Source organism: Plectropomus leopardus, chromosome 24 (genome assembly GCF_008729295.1).
Source record: "Plectropomus leopardus isolate mb chromosome 24, YSFRI_Pleo_2.0, whole genome shotgun sequence".
Taxonomy (NCBI): domain Eukaryota; kingdom Metazoa; phylum Chordata; class Actinopteri; order Perciformes; family Serranidae; genus Plectropomus; species Plectropomus leopardus.
The window spans coordinates 211,566-227,968 of NC_056486.1; the positions used below are offsets into that span (position 1 = coordinate 211,566).

At 43.9% G+C, this 16,403-nt stretch overlaps 2 protein-coding genes across 2 annotated transcripts; both read right to left on the bottom strand.

Moving 5' to 3' along the window:
* Positions 1 to 179: 179 nt before the first annotated feature.
* f7l (coagulation factor VII, like) lies at positions 180 to 5,216 on the bottom strand. Its single transcript, XM_042513185.1, has 8 exons — positions 5,060 to 5,216; positions 4,013 to 4,179; positions 3,902 to 3,926; positions 2,679 to 2,792; positions 2,465 to 2,605; positions 2,203 to 2,291; positions 1,809 to 1,929; positions 180 to 892 (listed from the first exon to the last, which is right to left on the bottom strand). Exons 1-8 carry the CDS (start codon positions 5,145 to 5,147, stop codon positions 345 to 347), a joined length of 1,293 nt encoding a protein of 430 aa, XP_042369119.1. The 5' UTR covers positions 5,148 to 5,216; the 3' UTR covers positions 180 to 344.
* Positions 5,217 to 12,276: 7,060 nt separating this feature from the next.
* LOC121963046 (cyclin-dependent kinase 5 activator 2-like) lies at positions 12,277 to 15,825 on the bottom strand. Its single transcript, XM_042513417.1, has 3 exons — positions 15,330 to 15,825; positions 13,635 to 13,772; positions 12,277 to 12,729 (listed from the first exon to the last, which is right to left on the bottom strand). The coding sequence occupies exons 1-3, from the start codon at positions 15,783 to 15,785 to the stop codon at positions 12,277 to 12,279; spliced, it is 1,047 nt and encodes a 348-aa protein (XP_042369351.1). The 5' UTR covers positions 15,786 to 15,825.
* Positions 15,826 to 16,403: the final 578 nt, after the last annotated feature.

Sequence of the window (16,403 nt, forward strand, 5' to 3'; positions counted from 1 at the left end):
TTTGTTGTTTTTTTTCTGAATGTTTTTCTTCATTCATTCATTCTTCTTCATTTTTTTTGGATTATTTTTTTATTTTGTGATTTTAAAAGAAGCCTGCCAAAATAAAAGTTGCCAACTTTGACAGTGGGGACTGAAAGCCAAACGGAAGTGGACAGAGAGGACACGTCAAACGGCACAGGTGAGCTCACATTCACACCTCACAGGACAGAAATGAAGTAAGAGTGTCTGACTTCTTTATTTTCTGTTTTTACTCTCAAAGATTCACATCTCTAACTGTTCTGCTGGTTCTCCGTCTGTAGGAGACAAACGTCCTCCGGACCCGGTCTCAGTGTCTCCGCGGGGTCTCAGCCGCGGAGCAGGATGTCGTTGATCCAGTCCAGGAAGTTGCTGACCCGGGTGTAGACGCCGTAGAGGTTTTCGTTGGCGCAGCCCTTCCCCCAGCTCACCACACCCGTCAGGAACCAGGTCTTCTTGTAGCGGGTCACCAGGGGCCCGCCGCTGTCTCCCTCGCAGGCGTCCCGGCCGCCGGACTTGAGGCCGGCGCAGAGCATGTTCCTGGTGATGTTGAGCCTGGTGTGCAGGCGGCACTCCTGCAGCGGGACACGCGGCAGCTCCAGCCGCTGCAGCACGCCGGCGGCTGGGCCAAAGCGCGACAGGCGGCCCCAGCCGGAAACGGTGGAGTGGCGGACCGTGGCCAGCGTGCGGCTGAAGGTGCTGTTGCGGGCAGGGAGGCAGACGGGAACCACGTAGCGCCCCAGTTTGACAGGGCGGCGGAGCTTCAGCATGGCCAGGTCGCTGTCGGAGCTGGACTTGTTGTAGCCCGCGTGGACCAGCACCTTGACCACGCGGCGCCTCTGCTCCGTCTTCTCCTCCTCCTTCAGGTCGTGTTCTCCTGTCGGAGAAAACACGGAGACCCCGTCAAACCCACCGCACCGAGGAGACCCCACAGACCGAAACCTGGAAAATCAGCGGCCAGGAAAACGACCCTGAAAGTTTGGAGAAAGTCCTGGACATCTGTCTCAAACCTGCTCTGTGACACACCGTGTGTTTGGTACTTTGAGCCTTCTTTATCTTTAAAATATTTTGGAAATTTAATTTTTTCCTTAAAATTTATGGTGTTTTTTGAAGACAAAACTGGGTGATTTTATTTATTTTCAGTTGTTGAAGGAAAAAAAGGCAATCATTTGGTCTTAAAAAATGCAAATTTCTAAAAATTAAAAGGGGGGCGGGGGGTATTTTTGTATTTTTTTATTTGTGGTTTAAAAATTGGCTTTTATGTATTGTTAGACAAAAACGTTGTTTTTTTAAAAAAAGGGAGAATCATTTGTCTTTAAACATTTTGGGAGATGTTTTTCTGGAGAAGGTTTGGAAGATATGTTCCAAAAAACCTTTAATGGAAAAAAGGGAAACACTTTTTTTTTAAAGAAAGTGTTTCCCTTTTTTCCGTTAAAGGTTTTGCCTCCCCCTTATTGCACCACCCCTCCCCCCTCATAAATAACAGACAGTCCCTAAATTATATTCCCATATTCAGTTCTAAACCTGCTCTGAATTCAGTATTTTTTTTTTAAATAATATATGTCTATAAAGCTGTTATATAGTGATGAAAAAGAACTGATACGGAGGATCGATGGTCGTTTCACAGAATGTTTGGTCTTTAACATTTGTGTCAAAGTCCTGGAAAAGTCCTGGAAAGTCCTTGGTAACAGACGGCGTGAACCCTGTAATTAACCTTGATCTAACTCAGACCATAAACACGATAAGAAGTGTCGTTCAGCAGACTCTTGGTGAACAGCAGGCGGCGCTCTTACCGACGGTGACGTTTAACACGGAGGCGGGTTTACCCCAAACACAATGAGCCGCCGTCAGCATCCAGCGGTCTGAGAGGACGATGGCTCCACAGGTGAACACGCCACGCTCAGTCAGGAGCGCCTGAGGACACACACACACACACACACACACACACACACATGCATACACACACACACACACACACCCCGTATGTCTCTTCACGTCCTTCTCTCACTCATAAGCTCTAACATGTTTGAAAAGACACGAGGATGATAAAACCGAAAGAGTTTCACACCACATAGTGGAGAAGTATTCGCCTTGTTGCCATGGCGACAGAGACTCAGACGCCCGGCTGGTTTCACAAAACATAGAGGAAGAAGTGTGATGTCAACCTGAGCCGATGTGAGGACTCACCTGCCATGGACAGTGTCCTTTGGGACATGTCTTCCCGTTGATGACCCGGGGGGTGGGGAAGGTCACAGGTCGTCCACAGGTCACTTCATCTGGACCGGAGACACAAACACTGACACTCTGTTACCGTTCAGGCATTGAAGGGTTAATGATCGTCTTGCTGCTCACGCGCTCGCCGCGGTCTCAGACCAGATCTGAGTTGGCGCTCGTAGTGGTCTCAGACCGGCACTGAGGCTGAGCTCACACGCTCGTTACCGGCTCTGACCTTGGGGCAGGCAGCTGCTGGCGTCCTGGTCCAGACGGTATCCTGGAGCGCAGAAACACTCGAAGGTACGATCCGGAAACTGTCGGCAGAAATGTTCGCATCCTCCGTTTCTATAGCGACAGCTGTGGGACATCTGGCGGACTGTGGACAGTCAGGAAACAAAAAAAACTTTATTCATCAGGATGGAGAACGCCAACGAAATGTGTCCACGTACCTTTGTCACAGTCATTTCCATGGAAACCAGGCGGACATTTGCAGACATAGGTGTCCTCCTGGCGAGTGCAGGTGGCGCCGTTCTTACAGGGCGCCGACAGGCAGTGATCCACCGCTGCAGACAGGAAGTCCCAAAAGCACTTAAAGGAACAGTTCACCCAAAAACAACACAAGTGTTTGTGCCAAATTCCGTCACTGAGTCGACGTGAACGTTTGTGCCAAATCTGAAGAAGTTCCCTCTGAAGATGTTGTGTTCACGAGAATGGGAGGGGCACAAGGTCACATGACTTTGGCCTTCAGTTCATCTAAAGTCGGCGGACGTTTGTGCCAAAGTTTAAGAAATTCCTTCAACACTTTCTTGTGATTTCACGTTCACACGCATTTCTAGGGTTTTTTCTACTTACAGGTTGATGATGTCATGATTTTTTGGCACTTTGCTGTTAATTTTAGGGACATTTTTTGCAGTGTGTCGCGTTCACACGGATGAGACGGTTCATCGTCTTCCTGCGCAGAAATCTTCACAAAGTTTTTCGGACGTTTTTGAAGCTTTTTTCGTCTGTTAGAATCTGCGTGCCGATGCTGTTGAGTTTAATTTTTCAGACACTCTGCTGTTGTTTAATCAATAAAAAAGGTGACCTGAGTGCTTTCTTTCTGCTGTTTTTGGGGTGAAATGTTCCTTTAAGGGGGTACTTTAACCCTTTGAAACCTGGATCCACATCACTTTTCTGGTGCTGCGTTCACACGCCATTTACAAGTATTTGAACCTTTAAAATTGAAGCAAATTGTTTTGTTTTCTTTTGAAAACTCGAGGAAAAAAAAGCAGCAAGAGCTCTCCTGCAAACTGCACAAAATCAGTAAATTAAAAAAAAACTATATTTGCAATTAAAGTTATTATAAAACTGATTTACAGAATATTTTTTTAAGAACTTCTTTGGGTCATTTAATTCTCATTCTTATATTTTATTTTACTTTATTTTTCTTTGGTTTACTCTCTAATTTTCAGGTAATTTTCTTGTACTTTTTTCAAAAATTCTTATGACTTTTTTCTGGTTTACTTTCTATTTCCCAGGTAATTGTACTTAAAAATACTTTCTAATTTTCTGGTAACTTTACTTTTTACATTTTTTTTTCTTTTCATCTTTGCTGTGGAAAGACGTGCAGCGAGTCTGCTCAGGTCTCAAAGGGTTAACAGGGTTGTTCTCAGGTGGAACCCGGGTACGGTACCTGTATAGAGCCTCCAGAAGGCCTCCTGAGAACACAAACACAGCACAGTTAGAGTCACAATGCAGCAGAAACATGCTGGGCGGCGGCGGCGGCGGCGGCGGGCCGACTGACCAGCTGCTGAGGCATGGCGAAGATCTCCTTAGCCTCCTCGTACGAACATTTCTCCTCCAGACACTCCCGCTCCAGGTCGCCCCTCCGCAGCTCCTCAAACAGGAAGTTGGCCCGGCGGGTGCGATGCAGGAACCCGCCGGCCTCGGGCCCGCTCACGAACACGCCTTCTGCGCACACAAACACCACAGAAGAAGAACCACACCAACTTCAGCTGCGTGAAGACGAAAAAGTTGAAAGTTTGAAAAGTTGGTTCGGTGGCGGCGAGGTGTAACGAGATTTAGAAAATTATTTTGAAAAAGCTGGAGAAAAACTTTATTTATAATTATCATGATTACATGACAGAATTATTTAAACTTTCTACGTCTTTTTTGAAAAATGATGTCAGGTAGCGTTTTTTTGGGGGGGGGTTGTTTTTACTAATTTCTTGCATATTTTCGGATCATTTCTTCTTCGGTTGTTCATTTTCTTATTCTCATGTCTTTGAAAGAAAAACTATGTTTAAAATGATCAGAGTTACTTGATTAAAATTATGGAACAAAACAATTTAAATTTTCACATTTTCTACATCCTGTTTGACTTAATCATTTTTTTATCTTTATTTTTGTTATTGTTTTAAAAAAAATGCTCTAAAAATAATTTTAGGTATTTTTCAAATATTTTATTTTTACTAATTTCTTGTTAATTTTTGTCTCATTTGTTCTCTTTTAAAGAAGTCTCCCCAGTTTGCTCAGTTTTCAAAGGGTTAAACTGTGACATCATTAAAAGTTTGGGTTTGTCCGACCAGCCGTCAAAATTCAGAATACGACATTTGGCACGCTGAGCCTCGGAACGTGACGGCGAGCGTCTTTCTGATGATTACAAAGCGATCAATCAGTCGCTGTATTGATCAGATGATTGTTGGGTTTTTCCACAGAAGCAGCAGAGAGAGCAGCGTTCACACGCACTCACGCAGGAGAGACACCCAGGAGACATCGGACAACACGCGCACAGAAGAAGAAGGAGGAGGAGGAGGAGGAGGAGGAGGAGGAGAAGACGGACAGCACTGACCTCCGGGGAGCCCAGTGCATGCTGGGACAGAGGCGATGAGGAGTCGTATGAAGAAGAGTCGCCTCGTCTGTCTGCTGACCGACGCCATGTTTGTTCTGATCAAAGGTCAAAAAAACACACTGAGAACCGCAGAACCGTTTCACCCCGACGCAAACACAACGACTGTTGAACAGGAACTCTCCGGTTTATGTTCCTGTTCTCCGGTTTATGTTCCTGTTCTCCGGTTTATGTTCCTGTTCCCTGGTTTATGTTCCTGTTCCCTGGTTTATGTTCCTGTTCTCTGGTTTATGTTCCTGTCTACTGGTCTATAATTATTCGTCACAGATGGGTCGAGATTAGGGCTGCAGGGAGAACGTCGGTCTGCAGGGAGCCGTTGATGATATTTTCTGTTATTTATCTGATCAATCGTGAACTGATCACCTTTTAAACCCGATCGTGTCCAGAGAGGGAAGCAGGCGTGCGGTGCTCTCCGGTAAGACGCTGTCCGTCCTCGGGCTCACAGCGAGGATCTGAGAGGACGACTGCTGCAGCAGATGGTGAAGAAGCTCCCGGTTCAGACGGCAGAACGTCACGAGGTCCGTCAACCTTTGTCAACAAGGACCGGGTCAAGTCCTCGTCCTGGAGTTCATAGAAGAAGAACTGCTTATAAAGGTGCGCGGGACTTACGAAAGAAGAACTATTTAGAGCACGACTGTCTAACCTGAACTGAGACACTTTGTCCAGTCCACCAAGTCCATGTCTCTGCAGGTCAGTTGCTGGAGAATCTCCTCACTCAGTCTGCAGATAAAAATGTATGAAGATACATTAGAAGAGTAAATTATTCACACATTTTGTGTTTTTAAGGCTCAGGAAGGACTTTTAAGCAGCTGTTGGAGACCCTGAGCAGGAACGCAGATCTCAGTCAGATCCAACCGTCAGATCCAACCGTCTGACTGTCCAGAGTCTCCGGCGGTCGGGCCGTCCGAGCCTCTGCTCACCCATCGACGCAGGAGCACGTCCGTGGACAGACTGCAAATCAAACCAGACGAGAGCAAAATCCAGTTTTTATATGAACAGGTACTTCTGACTGTGCAGCTTGTTGCACAGTGTGAAAAGAGTTTGAGTTTATCAGACAGATCTGAGCCGTGAGACCGAAGACGGACGCTGCAGGAAACTCCACTTAGCTCTCCTCGGATTGGAGTTTGAGCGGCTCCAGCGGGACGGACGTCTTTCTGTCGGACAGCGTTTACATGGACATGAAGACCACGTTACGGAGGCTTGTGATCATAATCAGGATAAGGTGTTCACGTAAGCACAGAGAAATCCGGTTATTTATATAAACCTGAACATGTTGGGGTTAGTTATCGTTAGCTAGACGGTAGATTTCAGCGAGTACTTTCGTGATGCGACATTCTCGTGTCAGCGGGACGGGATAGTAAATATAAAAACAGAAAGCAGTAGTTGTTAGACAGAAAGTACTATCTGGGTGGAATAAACCTTTAAAAATATAAATTATTAGACAGAAAGCAGAAACTGGGGGATAAAAAAATAATTCTTAAGTTGTTAGACAGTAAAAATATGTAAAATGATAAACCATACTGGTTTTAAAAAGCCTAAATTGATAAAATAAAAGTCTGATCATACTCGAGCGCTCAGACTGTAATGAAATGAATGAAATGTGCAGTTTGTATGATATACACACTCATACACACTTAGGAACCCACTGGGGGAATTCACACACTGCAATACCACCTATGACCAGCAGGGCGACACACAAAGTCATGAAAATTAACCTTGTGGGGACCACTTTTTCCCCAAAAAGCTGCAGCAGACCGTCGTCCCCGTCCCCGTCCCCGTCCCCGTCCCCGCCGTGTCTGTCGGTCTCTAACTGCGCTATAATAAAGGACGGAAAAGCCAAAAAATAATATTTAGAAAATAAAGAATACATCTGCTCATGTCTCCTGTGTAATTGTAGCAGACTTTGGTATGTGTTTACCTGATAAAAGTACTGTAAATGTCCTTAAAAGATAAAAATATGATTTAATAAAGTGTAACAAAATGGCAAACCAAGGACCCCATTGGGTGGGTTAGGTGGGTTAGGGGTTTTGGTGATTTTTTTTTAAATGGCAATTTTATGACTTGCATAGTTTTTGTGATTTTCTGTTTTCCCAAACATTTTTCACTTTTCTGTTCATAACTCTTTGGCTTTTTTTTTATTTATTTATTTATTTTTAGATTTCCTTTTTCTTTTTTTAATTAAACTATTTGTTTTAATTGATGTTGGCCTGTGATAAACATCATTACAGAAAAATGTACTCATTGATCACATCGCAATGAACACGTTAACACTGGCAGTACAAGAAAAAAAGCAAAAGAAAATTACCCCTTTTAAAAAAATCAATTAAAAACACTCCCAAAAGAAAGTATAAAAACAACAAAGACATGAGCTGGAAAAAGTGTTTAAGAAATTATTATTATATTGTAACCTGATTTTAAACAAGCTATTTTTATAATCACAGATATTGTTTTTCCCTGGCTTTAAAAATAATTCTCTAAATCCAGTAATTTCTTCTGTTTTTAAAAGAAACAGAAAAAGATATTTAATAATTCCAAATCTTTTTTATTCAATTATCTTAATCTACTTTTATTTTATTATTTGAATATGTTTTGACTTTATTATTTTTATTCATTCTTATTTGAATCTATTTTTATTTTCCTATTGTAATCTTATTTCTGTTTTTTTTATTCTAAATAAATGGCGCCACTTTGCTCGGGGTACAAAGGTTTAAATATTTTGACTGCAGGATTTGTACTTGTGCTAAAGTACTTTGACAGTGTGGTATTAGTACTTTTACGACAGTCCAAGATGTGAATATTTCTTTCATGGTGCTGGACTCACCTGTCAGCTGATGGATTCAGGTGTGATGGCGCCCTCTGGTGGACATCAGTAGGAACTACACACATACACACAAACACACACACACACACACACACACACACACAGAGACAAATATTTTCAGTTGATTTTTCTAATCAAGCTTTTATTTTTAATCTAGTCTTTTCTTTTAAATGCTTTTGGTTTTTACAAGTTCCTTTTCTTTTAATGATTTATTTTTTAAAATAATTTATTATATCAATAATCTAATAAATAATGATAAAATATTCTACTCTTTTCATTTATTTATTTTTATTTAATTGTGCTTAATTTATTTTGCTTACTGACGACTGAAATGAAGACTTTTATCCTGTTTCTCTCTTCTTCACCTTTAACTCTCTCTCTCTCTCCTGTATTTGTCTTTTCAGGTGTGTATTCTTTAAAATCTCTCTCTCCTCCTGCAGCAAATGTGGACCAATCAGCAGAGAGCAGAGGTGCATCATGTGACCTCTGTCTCAGTAATTCACAAAAACCGGAGCCATGATGCAGCTGTGACTCACTGCAGTGACACACACACACACACACAGCTGAGGTTTGGATTACTGACGCCTGATCTTATTTCATAATTTCAGATTTAGGATTAACAGCGACAGTTTTAGGGACTGAAACAGGAATTATTGGAGGTATTCTGTTGTATGTGACCAGCGTATCGTCGTTATACTGAGTAAAAATTACGTGAAGATTAGTGGGACGTAGAGCAAATTAAAAATGTTTGTAGTATTAGTACATGGAGATTGTCACATAACAAGTTGCAAAGATTTGTAGTATAAGTACATTTAGATTTGAGAGACGAAGAGCTAATTTAAAAGGTTTGTAGTATTATGATGTGAAGATTTCAGGGATGTAGAGCAAGTTGAAGGTTTGTAGTATTACTACGTGATGATTTGAGGGATGTAGAGCAAGTTAAAAAGGTTTACTGCTTTCTTCCACCACATGAGCCTGAAATGATTTTAGGAAAATCTGAGATGTTTGAAACACCTTTAAGCACAATAAAGTTGCTATTAAGTGCATATTTATCGTATACAATTTTACCCGCCAAATGACACGTTATGAAAGTACGCTGCACATATTTACTAATGAAAGTAAACGCTAACATTACTATCTAATAATATTTATTAGTGCGCTTCATCTAATTTAATAGCACATCGTGCTAAGCTATCAGCAGACACTGGGGCCCGTGTGACATAAACAAGCTGAAAAATGGGCCCCTATATGGGATTGTCCACGCGTTCCATAATGGTGCCATGGGTTGGCCAGATGGGTCGGTTTACCAAAGTGGACCCCAGATAAGATGCCCATTCTGCACCCATACCCACTGGGTACCCAGGTGGTCCTAGCATAACCCATTAGTTTGAGTTCAAGTGGACATTTGTGCCAACTTTGAGAAAATTCTCTCAAGGCATTATTGAGATGTCAAGTTCACAAGAATGAGACAGAAAAAGAGGTCAAATGACCTTTAACCACAAACTGCCAGCACTTCATCCGTCACTCAAAGTGAACGTTTGTGCCAAATGTGAAAAACTTCCCTCAAGTTTTTCTTGAGATATCACATTCACGAGAATGAGACAGAAGTGGTCACAATGACCCTTGACCTTTTCCCACCAAATTGTACTCAGTTCATCCCTGATTCAAAGTGGACGTTTGTGCCAAATTTGAAGAGATTCTCTCACGGCATTCTTGAAATATCACGTCCATGAGAATTACACAAAATAAACTGCTGAGACCTCTGACCACCAAATATACATCATTTAGTTCAAGGCGACATTTGTGCCAAATTTAAAAACATTTTTGCAAGGTGTTTTTGAGATACTGTGTTCTCGAGAATAAGACTGACTGAGTCACAGTAACCTTGACCTTTGACCACAAACTGTAAGCACTACATCTCTGACTGAAAGTGGACGTTTGTGCCAAATTTGGAGAAATTCGCTCAAGGTTTTCTTGAGATATCGCGTTTGTGAAAATGAGATGAATGCAAAGTCACTTAGACCTTGACCTTTAACCACCAAAATCTAATTGGTTTCGTCCAAAGTTTTGAAACAAATTCAAAGATATTTTTTCAAGGTATCCTTGAGATACCACGTTAAAATCCAGGCAGAGTCTCTGCAGACAAAAACAGCACCACGCACTGACCGCAACTCCACCGCCAAGTATTTTTGCTCCAAAAATCAAAGATGGCGGAAATAAGAGGCAACAGACACTCGGGTGACTCGTGTTGTTTATGTCGGTGGTTTGATTTCTATATAAAAACAATTGGCACACTTCAGGTCACCTGACCGGTGTTACATTCAGCCTTCAGACAAAGAAACAGGGGAGAGAAAACATCCGACTCCCATCAGCTGATCGCCAGGTCACATGACCGGCTGTTTGTTATCATGGCCGCTCCGATTTGTGATCAATCTCTGAGTCTTTTCTCAAAGTCAAGGAGGGATCCTTAAACGGCTGGATTTCAAGGAGGCTACAGCAGCGAATGTCACGGGTCCTTTAAAGTCGACAGAGGACAGAGTCCGAGAATTTTCAAGAAAGCACGTGTGCTCAGTGGGCATGAAGTACACACAATTCTTTACAGACAGTTTGCCAGAAACGCACACCTGGTGGCTCGCTGGCCCGTTCCCATGTGTGTTCACCGAATGCTGCGAAGGAGTCTCGCTTTACTGAAGTACGAGGAAGTACCGTCCTACCACAGACGCATCCTTGACTTTGAGAAGCACCTTGTCTTTCAGGTGCAGCTGCTTAACTACACTTCCCATAATGCATCAACAATCATCCACGCTCTTACCCTTCCGTGTCTACATATTACACTCTAGGTATCCTTCTGCGTCTGCATGTTACACTCTAAATATCCTTCTGTCTGCATGTTACGCTCTAGGTATCCTTCTGCGTCTGCATGTTACGCTCTAAATATCCTTCTGCGTCTGCGTGTTACGCTCTAAATATTCTTCTGCGTCTGCATGTTACGCTCTAAATATTCTTCTGTGTCTGCATGTTACGCTCTTTCCATCTATCTTTAGTCAACTATCCGTTTTTTAGCCAACGTCAGTCAGCTAATCAATGTTTGTTTACTGACTGTGGTTAGTTAACAGTTAACTAATGTTAGTTAGCTAACTTTAGTCGGCTACCTGTTTGTTGGCTAACTTTAGACTCCTAAATAATGTTTGTTTGTTAACTCTAATCAGCTAAAAAATGTTTATTAGCTTACCTTAGACCTCTAATAAGTGATTTCAATAACTTTTTAAACTTGGTTTAAATAGTAAATAAATCTACCTTCTACCTTTATTAGCTAACTTTAGTCAGCTAACTAATGTTTATCTGATAACTTGGGTTAGCATACTAATGCTAGTCAGCTGACTTTTAGTTAGCAAACCTTGTAATGTTAGTTGGCCAATGTTTTGTTTTGTTTTTTAAAACATTATTTTTTAGGCTTTTATCTTTATTGTGCTGGGACAGTACAAGTCTGAAGGCAAGAGACAGAGACAGAGGGGACCACATGCAGCAAAGGGCTGAGCCAGCTCTACCAGCTGAGCTACTGGGCGCCCCTAGTTAGCTAATGTTAAACAGCTAACTAATTTGCTAAATTACTCAGGTAACTAAAGTTATTTATCAAACTTTAGCCAGCTAACTGTTTGTTAGCTAACTTTAGTCAGCTAACAAATATTAGCCAGTATGTTTGTAAGCCAACATTAGGCAACATTACAGCTAAGTGTTCGTTAGCTATCTTTAGTTAGCTAACTGTAAGCTAACATTAGTCAGCTAATTGTTTATTAGCTAACATTAGCCAGCTAACTGTTTATTAGCTAACATTAGCCAGCTAATTGTTTATTAGCTAACATTAGCCAGCTAATTGTTTATTAGCTAACATTAGCCAGTTAACTGTTTATTAGCTAATATTAGCCAGCTAACTGTTTTTTAGCTAACATTAGCCAGCTAACTGTTTATTAGCTAACATTAGTCAGCCAGACGACGATGATGTGAGTTTTTGGATGTTTTCTGTCTCCGTCGATGATGTCATCAATCAATCAATCAATCGATCGATCGGCTCCCTCGGCCGTGTGACTAAACAGAATAAGGCGATCGTTATGTAAGGTTGCCACGGTAACTCGTCTACATCCACAATGGTACAATCGGGGTTGTTTTGATTGACAGCATGCAGGTAAAGTGAGCGAGGTCAAAGGTCGGCGTCCGGTCAAAGGTCAGCGTCCGTCTGTCCGGCGCTCCGGCCGTCACCATGGTAACGGCGTGTTAAAGCTGCAGCCGGTTTTACATTCAGACCGCGGCGGGTCGGCGGCTGCTGGACGAGTCCTCCTCTCTAACGGTCCAGTTCCTCGCTCCTGCTCCCCTCGTTCTCCTCCTCCTCCCTCCTCGTCTCCTCCCTCCTGGTGTCCTCCCTCCTCGTCTCATCCCTCCTGGTGTCCTCCCTCCTCGTGTCCTCCCTCCTGGTGTCCTCCCGGGCTCCTCCCTGCTCCTTCAGGTCCTGGAAGACCTCGGTGAAGAAGTGCGGGTCGGCGTTCAGCCGCAGCATGTCGGCGCTCACACGCTCTATCAGCGCCAGCGCCCGCTCCCAGAATGCATCGCGGCAGGCCTCCAGCAGGAAGGGCTTGAGCGGGTACGAGATCTCGTGTCCCAGGTACGAGTAGGACAGGTAGAGACACAGGAGGAAGGAGGACTGCAGCTCCTGCTCTGAGGACGTGTCCTCGTCCACCGCCTCCCGACACAGCAGGTACACGAAGACCAGAGAGGCTGGACTGATGAAGCACTGGTCCTACAGGGGACAGACAGGGGGACACCCAGGTTATCACAGAGACAGGAGGACATCCAGGGGGACACAGAGACAGGCCGAGAGATAAAACCTCAATTCTAAAAAAGTGTTAACGTTGTGAAAAATGTCAATTAAAAAAAGGTGGCATGATCTGGAAATAAAAACAAGAAAAATGTTCCAAACCTGCAGCTTTTCTTCAAAAAAATCACTCAAAACGTTAATTCAAAAAAATTAAAATTGCTTTTTCTTAAAAATCGCCATTTTCTTTTTACCTCTTTTTACCTTAATCTCCAAAAATCCCTGCCAAAAATGAAAATCATCCAAAAATTACAAGAAAAAAAATTCAAAAAATTTTGAGGATGAAAAAATTGCAGTTTTTAAAAAAAAAAAAACGAACGCGCAGCATCTTTTGTTTAAAAATCACCTCAAACTGTGCAAACATCGCATTCTTTTCCTTTTTTTCTTTCCATTTTTTTAATCTACAAAAAAATAAATAAATAAATTTGGAAAAGAATATTTTCTGTGAATTTATATATTATTTATAATATCGGCAGAATTTTTTAATTAAAAAAGTTTGGAGGAAAAAAAAGGACAAAATGTTTTCTTGAAAAACACAAATTTGTTTTAGAAATCACCAAAAATTTTAAGGACCAAAGAATCACGTAATTCTTTTCAGGTTTTTCAGAGTTTTAATTGGTTTGTATTGAAGACAGAAGAGGACAGACACTGCAGAGACACAGGCGTCCAACTGCCACCAAAGACAGACACCACAGGACACAAAGACTGTGTCTTACGTACGCCTGTATTACATTCATTGTTACGTCCGGGGTCTTACTGAGGACAGTTGGACACAGAGAGACATAGAGAGACATAGAGACACAGAGAGACGGAGACAAGGGGACACTGACCTGCCAGCCTTGAACCAGCAGTGCTCTGTCCACGTTTCTGAACCAGAGGACGATCTGATTGGACGACAACTCCTTCAGTTTGACACAACGACGACACAAGAAGTCAGAGAGACAACGCAGGAGCTCGCCTGTGGACGCCTGCAGAGGACACGAGGGGACGAGAGGACAGGAGAGAGGAGACAAGGACAGAAGACAGAGAGAGGAGAAGCAGGAAGAAGCAGAGAGGAGACAAGGAGACAAGAGATAAGGGGATACAAGAAAGGACACAAAGTGAGAGGAGGTTGAAGAGAGAGGAGACAAGGAGACGAGGAGAGAGGAAACAAGGAAACAAAGAGACAAGGAGAGAGGAAACAGGGAAACAAGGGGACAAAGAGACGTGGAGACAAGGAGAGAGGAGACAAGGAAACAAGGGGACAAAGAGACAAGGAGACAAGGAGAGAGGAGTTGGGTAAACAAGGGGACAAAGAGACAAGGAGAGAGGAAACAAGGTGAGAGGAGATGAAGAGAGAGGAGACAAGGAGACGAGGAGAGAGGAAACAAGGGCACAAAGGGATGAGTTGAGAGGACACAAGGTGAGAGGAGATGAAGAGAGAAGCGACAAGAAGATGAGACAAGGACAGAGGAGACATTAGGGCCAAAGAGATGAGGAGATGAGGAAACAAGTGGACAAAGAGACATGGAGACAAGAAGAGAGGAGACAAGAAAACAAGGGGGCAGAGAGACGAGGAGACAAGGAAGCAGGGGGGCCAAGGAAGCAGGGAGCAAAGAGACAAGGAGAGAGGAGACAAGGAAGCAGGGGGACAGAGAGACAAGGAGAGAGGAGACCAGGGGACAAAGAGATGAGGAGAGAGAACACAAAGTGAGAGGAGATGAAGAGAGAGTAGAAAAGGGGACGAGGAGAGAGGAGAAAAGGAAACGAGGAAACAAGGGGACAAAGAGACAAGGAGAGAGGAGACAAGGAAACAAGGGGACAAAGAGACAAGGAGAGAGGAGACAAGGAAACAAGGGGACAAAGAGACAAGGAGAGAGGAGACAAGGAAACATGGTTACAAAGACAAGGAGAGACGAGACCAGGAAGCAGGGGGTCAAAGAGACACGGAGACAAGCAGAGAGGAGACGAGGAAAAAAGGAGGGCACAGAGTAAAGGAGAAAGGGGATAAGGGAACAAGGGGACAAAGAGACGAGGAGACGAGGACACAAGGTGAGAGGAAGTGAAAAGACAGAGGAAACGAGGAGACAAAGGGACAAAGAGTCAAAGAGACAGAGTCAAGAAGACAAGGAGAGAGGAAACAAGGTGAGAGGAAATGAGGAGACAAGGAGAGAGAATTAAAATGAGAAAAAAGTGAGATAAAAAAGTGTAAATAAAAAACTAAAGTGTGAAAAGTGTCCGGGAGGAAAACCGTACTCATAAATATCAGAATTACATTTTTAAATTTGTTACGTATTTTGTTCTCCGGGCTTTTTTTTTTTAAACTCCAAACATTATTTATTCTAATATTATTTATTGATTTGTACTATTGGTCGGGTCTTTTCGTGGTTGTGCCTTTCACGCAGCTCTGCTGATTTTGGGTCATTTGTTGCTGTTTGTTGTTTTTTTACCTTCTTGTGGTTTTGAAGGAAATCAAAGCGGCTTCTTCGGGTTTTTAGGGGTTAATTTTTTTCGAGCACGTTACAGATTTTCGGGTATGGGCTCACCTGCACCACCACCCTCCGCGGTGAGAGGAGCGGGTCCTGCCGGTTCTGGTTCTGGTTCTGGTTCTGGTTGTGGCCGTGGCCGTGCTCCGGGACGGTGGGGACCGGTACCGGGATGGGTCCGTGCCTGTGGCCGGCCTTCGGCGCTCGGTGGCGGCTGTCGGCGGCCGCCTGCTCACGCTGCACGTGCCCGGGCTCGGACGCGGGTTTCACCTTCTTCCCGCCCTTCCGCTTGGCTCGCGCGGCCACGAGGCGCTTCTTCCAGCTGAGCGCGTGCAGCAGCACCGGGTGCCGCTTCTTCTTCTTCTTCTTCTTCGTCTTATTGCCGTCCTCTTCCTCCTCCTTCTCCTCCTCCTCCTCCTCCTCCTCGCGGGGCTCCGCAGGCTCCGCGAGCTTCTCTGGCGGCCCCCGAGCCGCAGCCTTCCGCGAGCCCGGAGACAGAGACAGAACCGTTCCCATGACGACAGGCAGACCGAGCGGCGCGAGGGTCTCTGCGGCAGGAGGAGGAGGAGCTGTCTGTCCTGCTGTCCTGCTGTCCTTCTGTCCCGCTGTCCTTCTGTCTGTCCGCTGAACCCTTAGATATGACGGTCCATCATGAGACGTGTCCTCCACCTGTCCACCGGGCTCACTGTGTCCTCCACCTGTCCACCGGATCACTGTGTCCTCCACCTGTCTGTCTCTGAGTGTCTCTGTGTGTTTCTGAGTGTCTCTGATGACGCAGCTGATGGACCGAACCGGAGGGGGCGGGGCTCCTGCAGAGTCGCTGTCCGTGGTGCTGAAACACTTTAAAGCTGCAGAGAGGACCGCTAAAGGACCATTACACCCACTATTGTTATTATTGTAGGTAGCAAGATGGAGGTATCATTAGAATTATTAATAATATAATAAAATAATATAATGATGATGATTATTATANGGTGGACCGAACCGGAGGGGGCGGGCCCCCTGCAGAGTCGCTGTCCGTGGTGCTGAAACACTTTAAAGCTGCAGAGAGGACCGCTAAAGGACCATTACACCCACTATTGTTATTATAATAATAATAATAATAATAATGATAATGATAATGATGATAATAAT

Excerpts from the sequence above, each read along its gene's own strand:
- f7l (XM_042513185.1), bottom strand. The coding sequence starts at position 5,147 with ATGGCGTCGGTCAGCAGACAGACGAGGCGACTCTTCTTCATACGACTC. Across the intron at positions 2,793-3,901 it reads CTTCTGGAGGCTCTATACAG|CGGTGGATCACTGCCTGTCG; the intron begins GTACCGTACCCG and ends TCCTGTCTGCAG. Across the intron at positions 893-1,808 it reads CGTGTTAAACGTCACCGTCG|GAGAACACGACCTGAAGGAG; the intron begins GTAAGAGCGCCG and ends TTTCTCCGACAG.
- LOC121963046 (XM_042513417.1), bottom strand. The coding sequence starts at position 15,785 with ATGGGAACGGTTCTGTCTCTGTCTCCGGGCTCGCGGAAGGCTGCGGCT. Across the intron at positions 13,773-15,329 it reads CGCGGAGGGTGGTGGTGCAG|GCGTCCACAGGCGAGCTCCT; the intron begins GTGAGCCCATAC and ends TGTCCTCTGCAG. Across the intron at positions 12,730-13,634 it reads TGCTGGTTCAAGGCTGGCAG|GACCAGTGCTTCATCAGTCC; the intron begins GTCAGTGTCCCC and ends TGTCCCCTGTAG.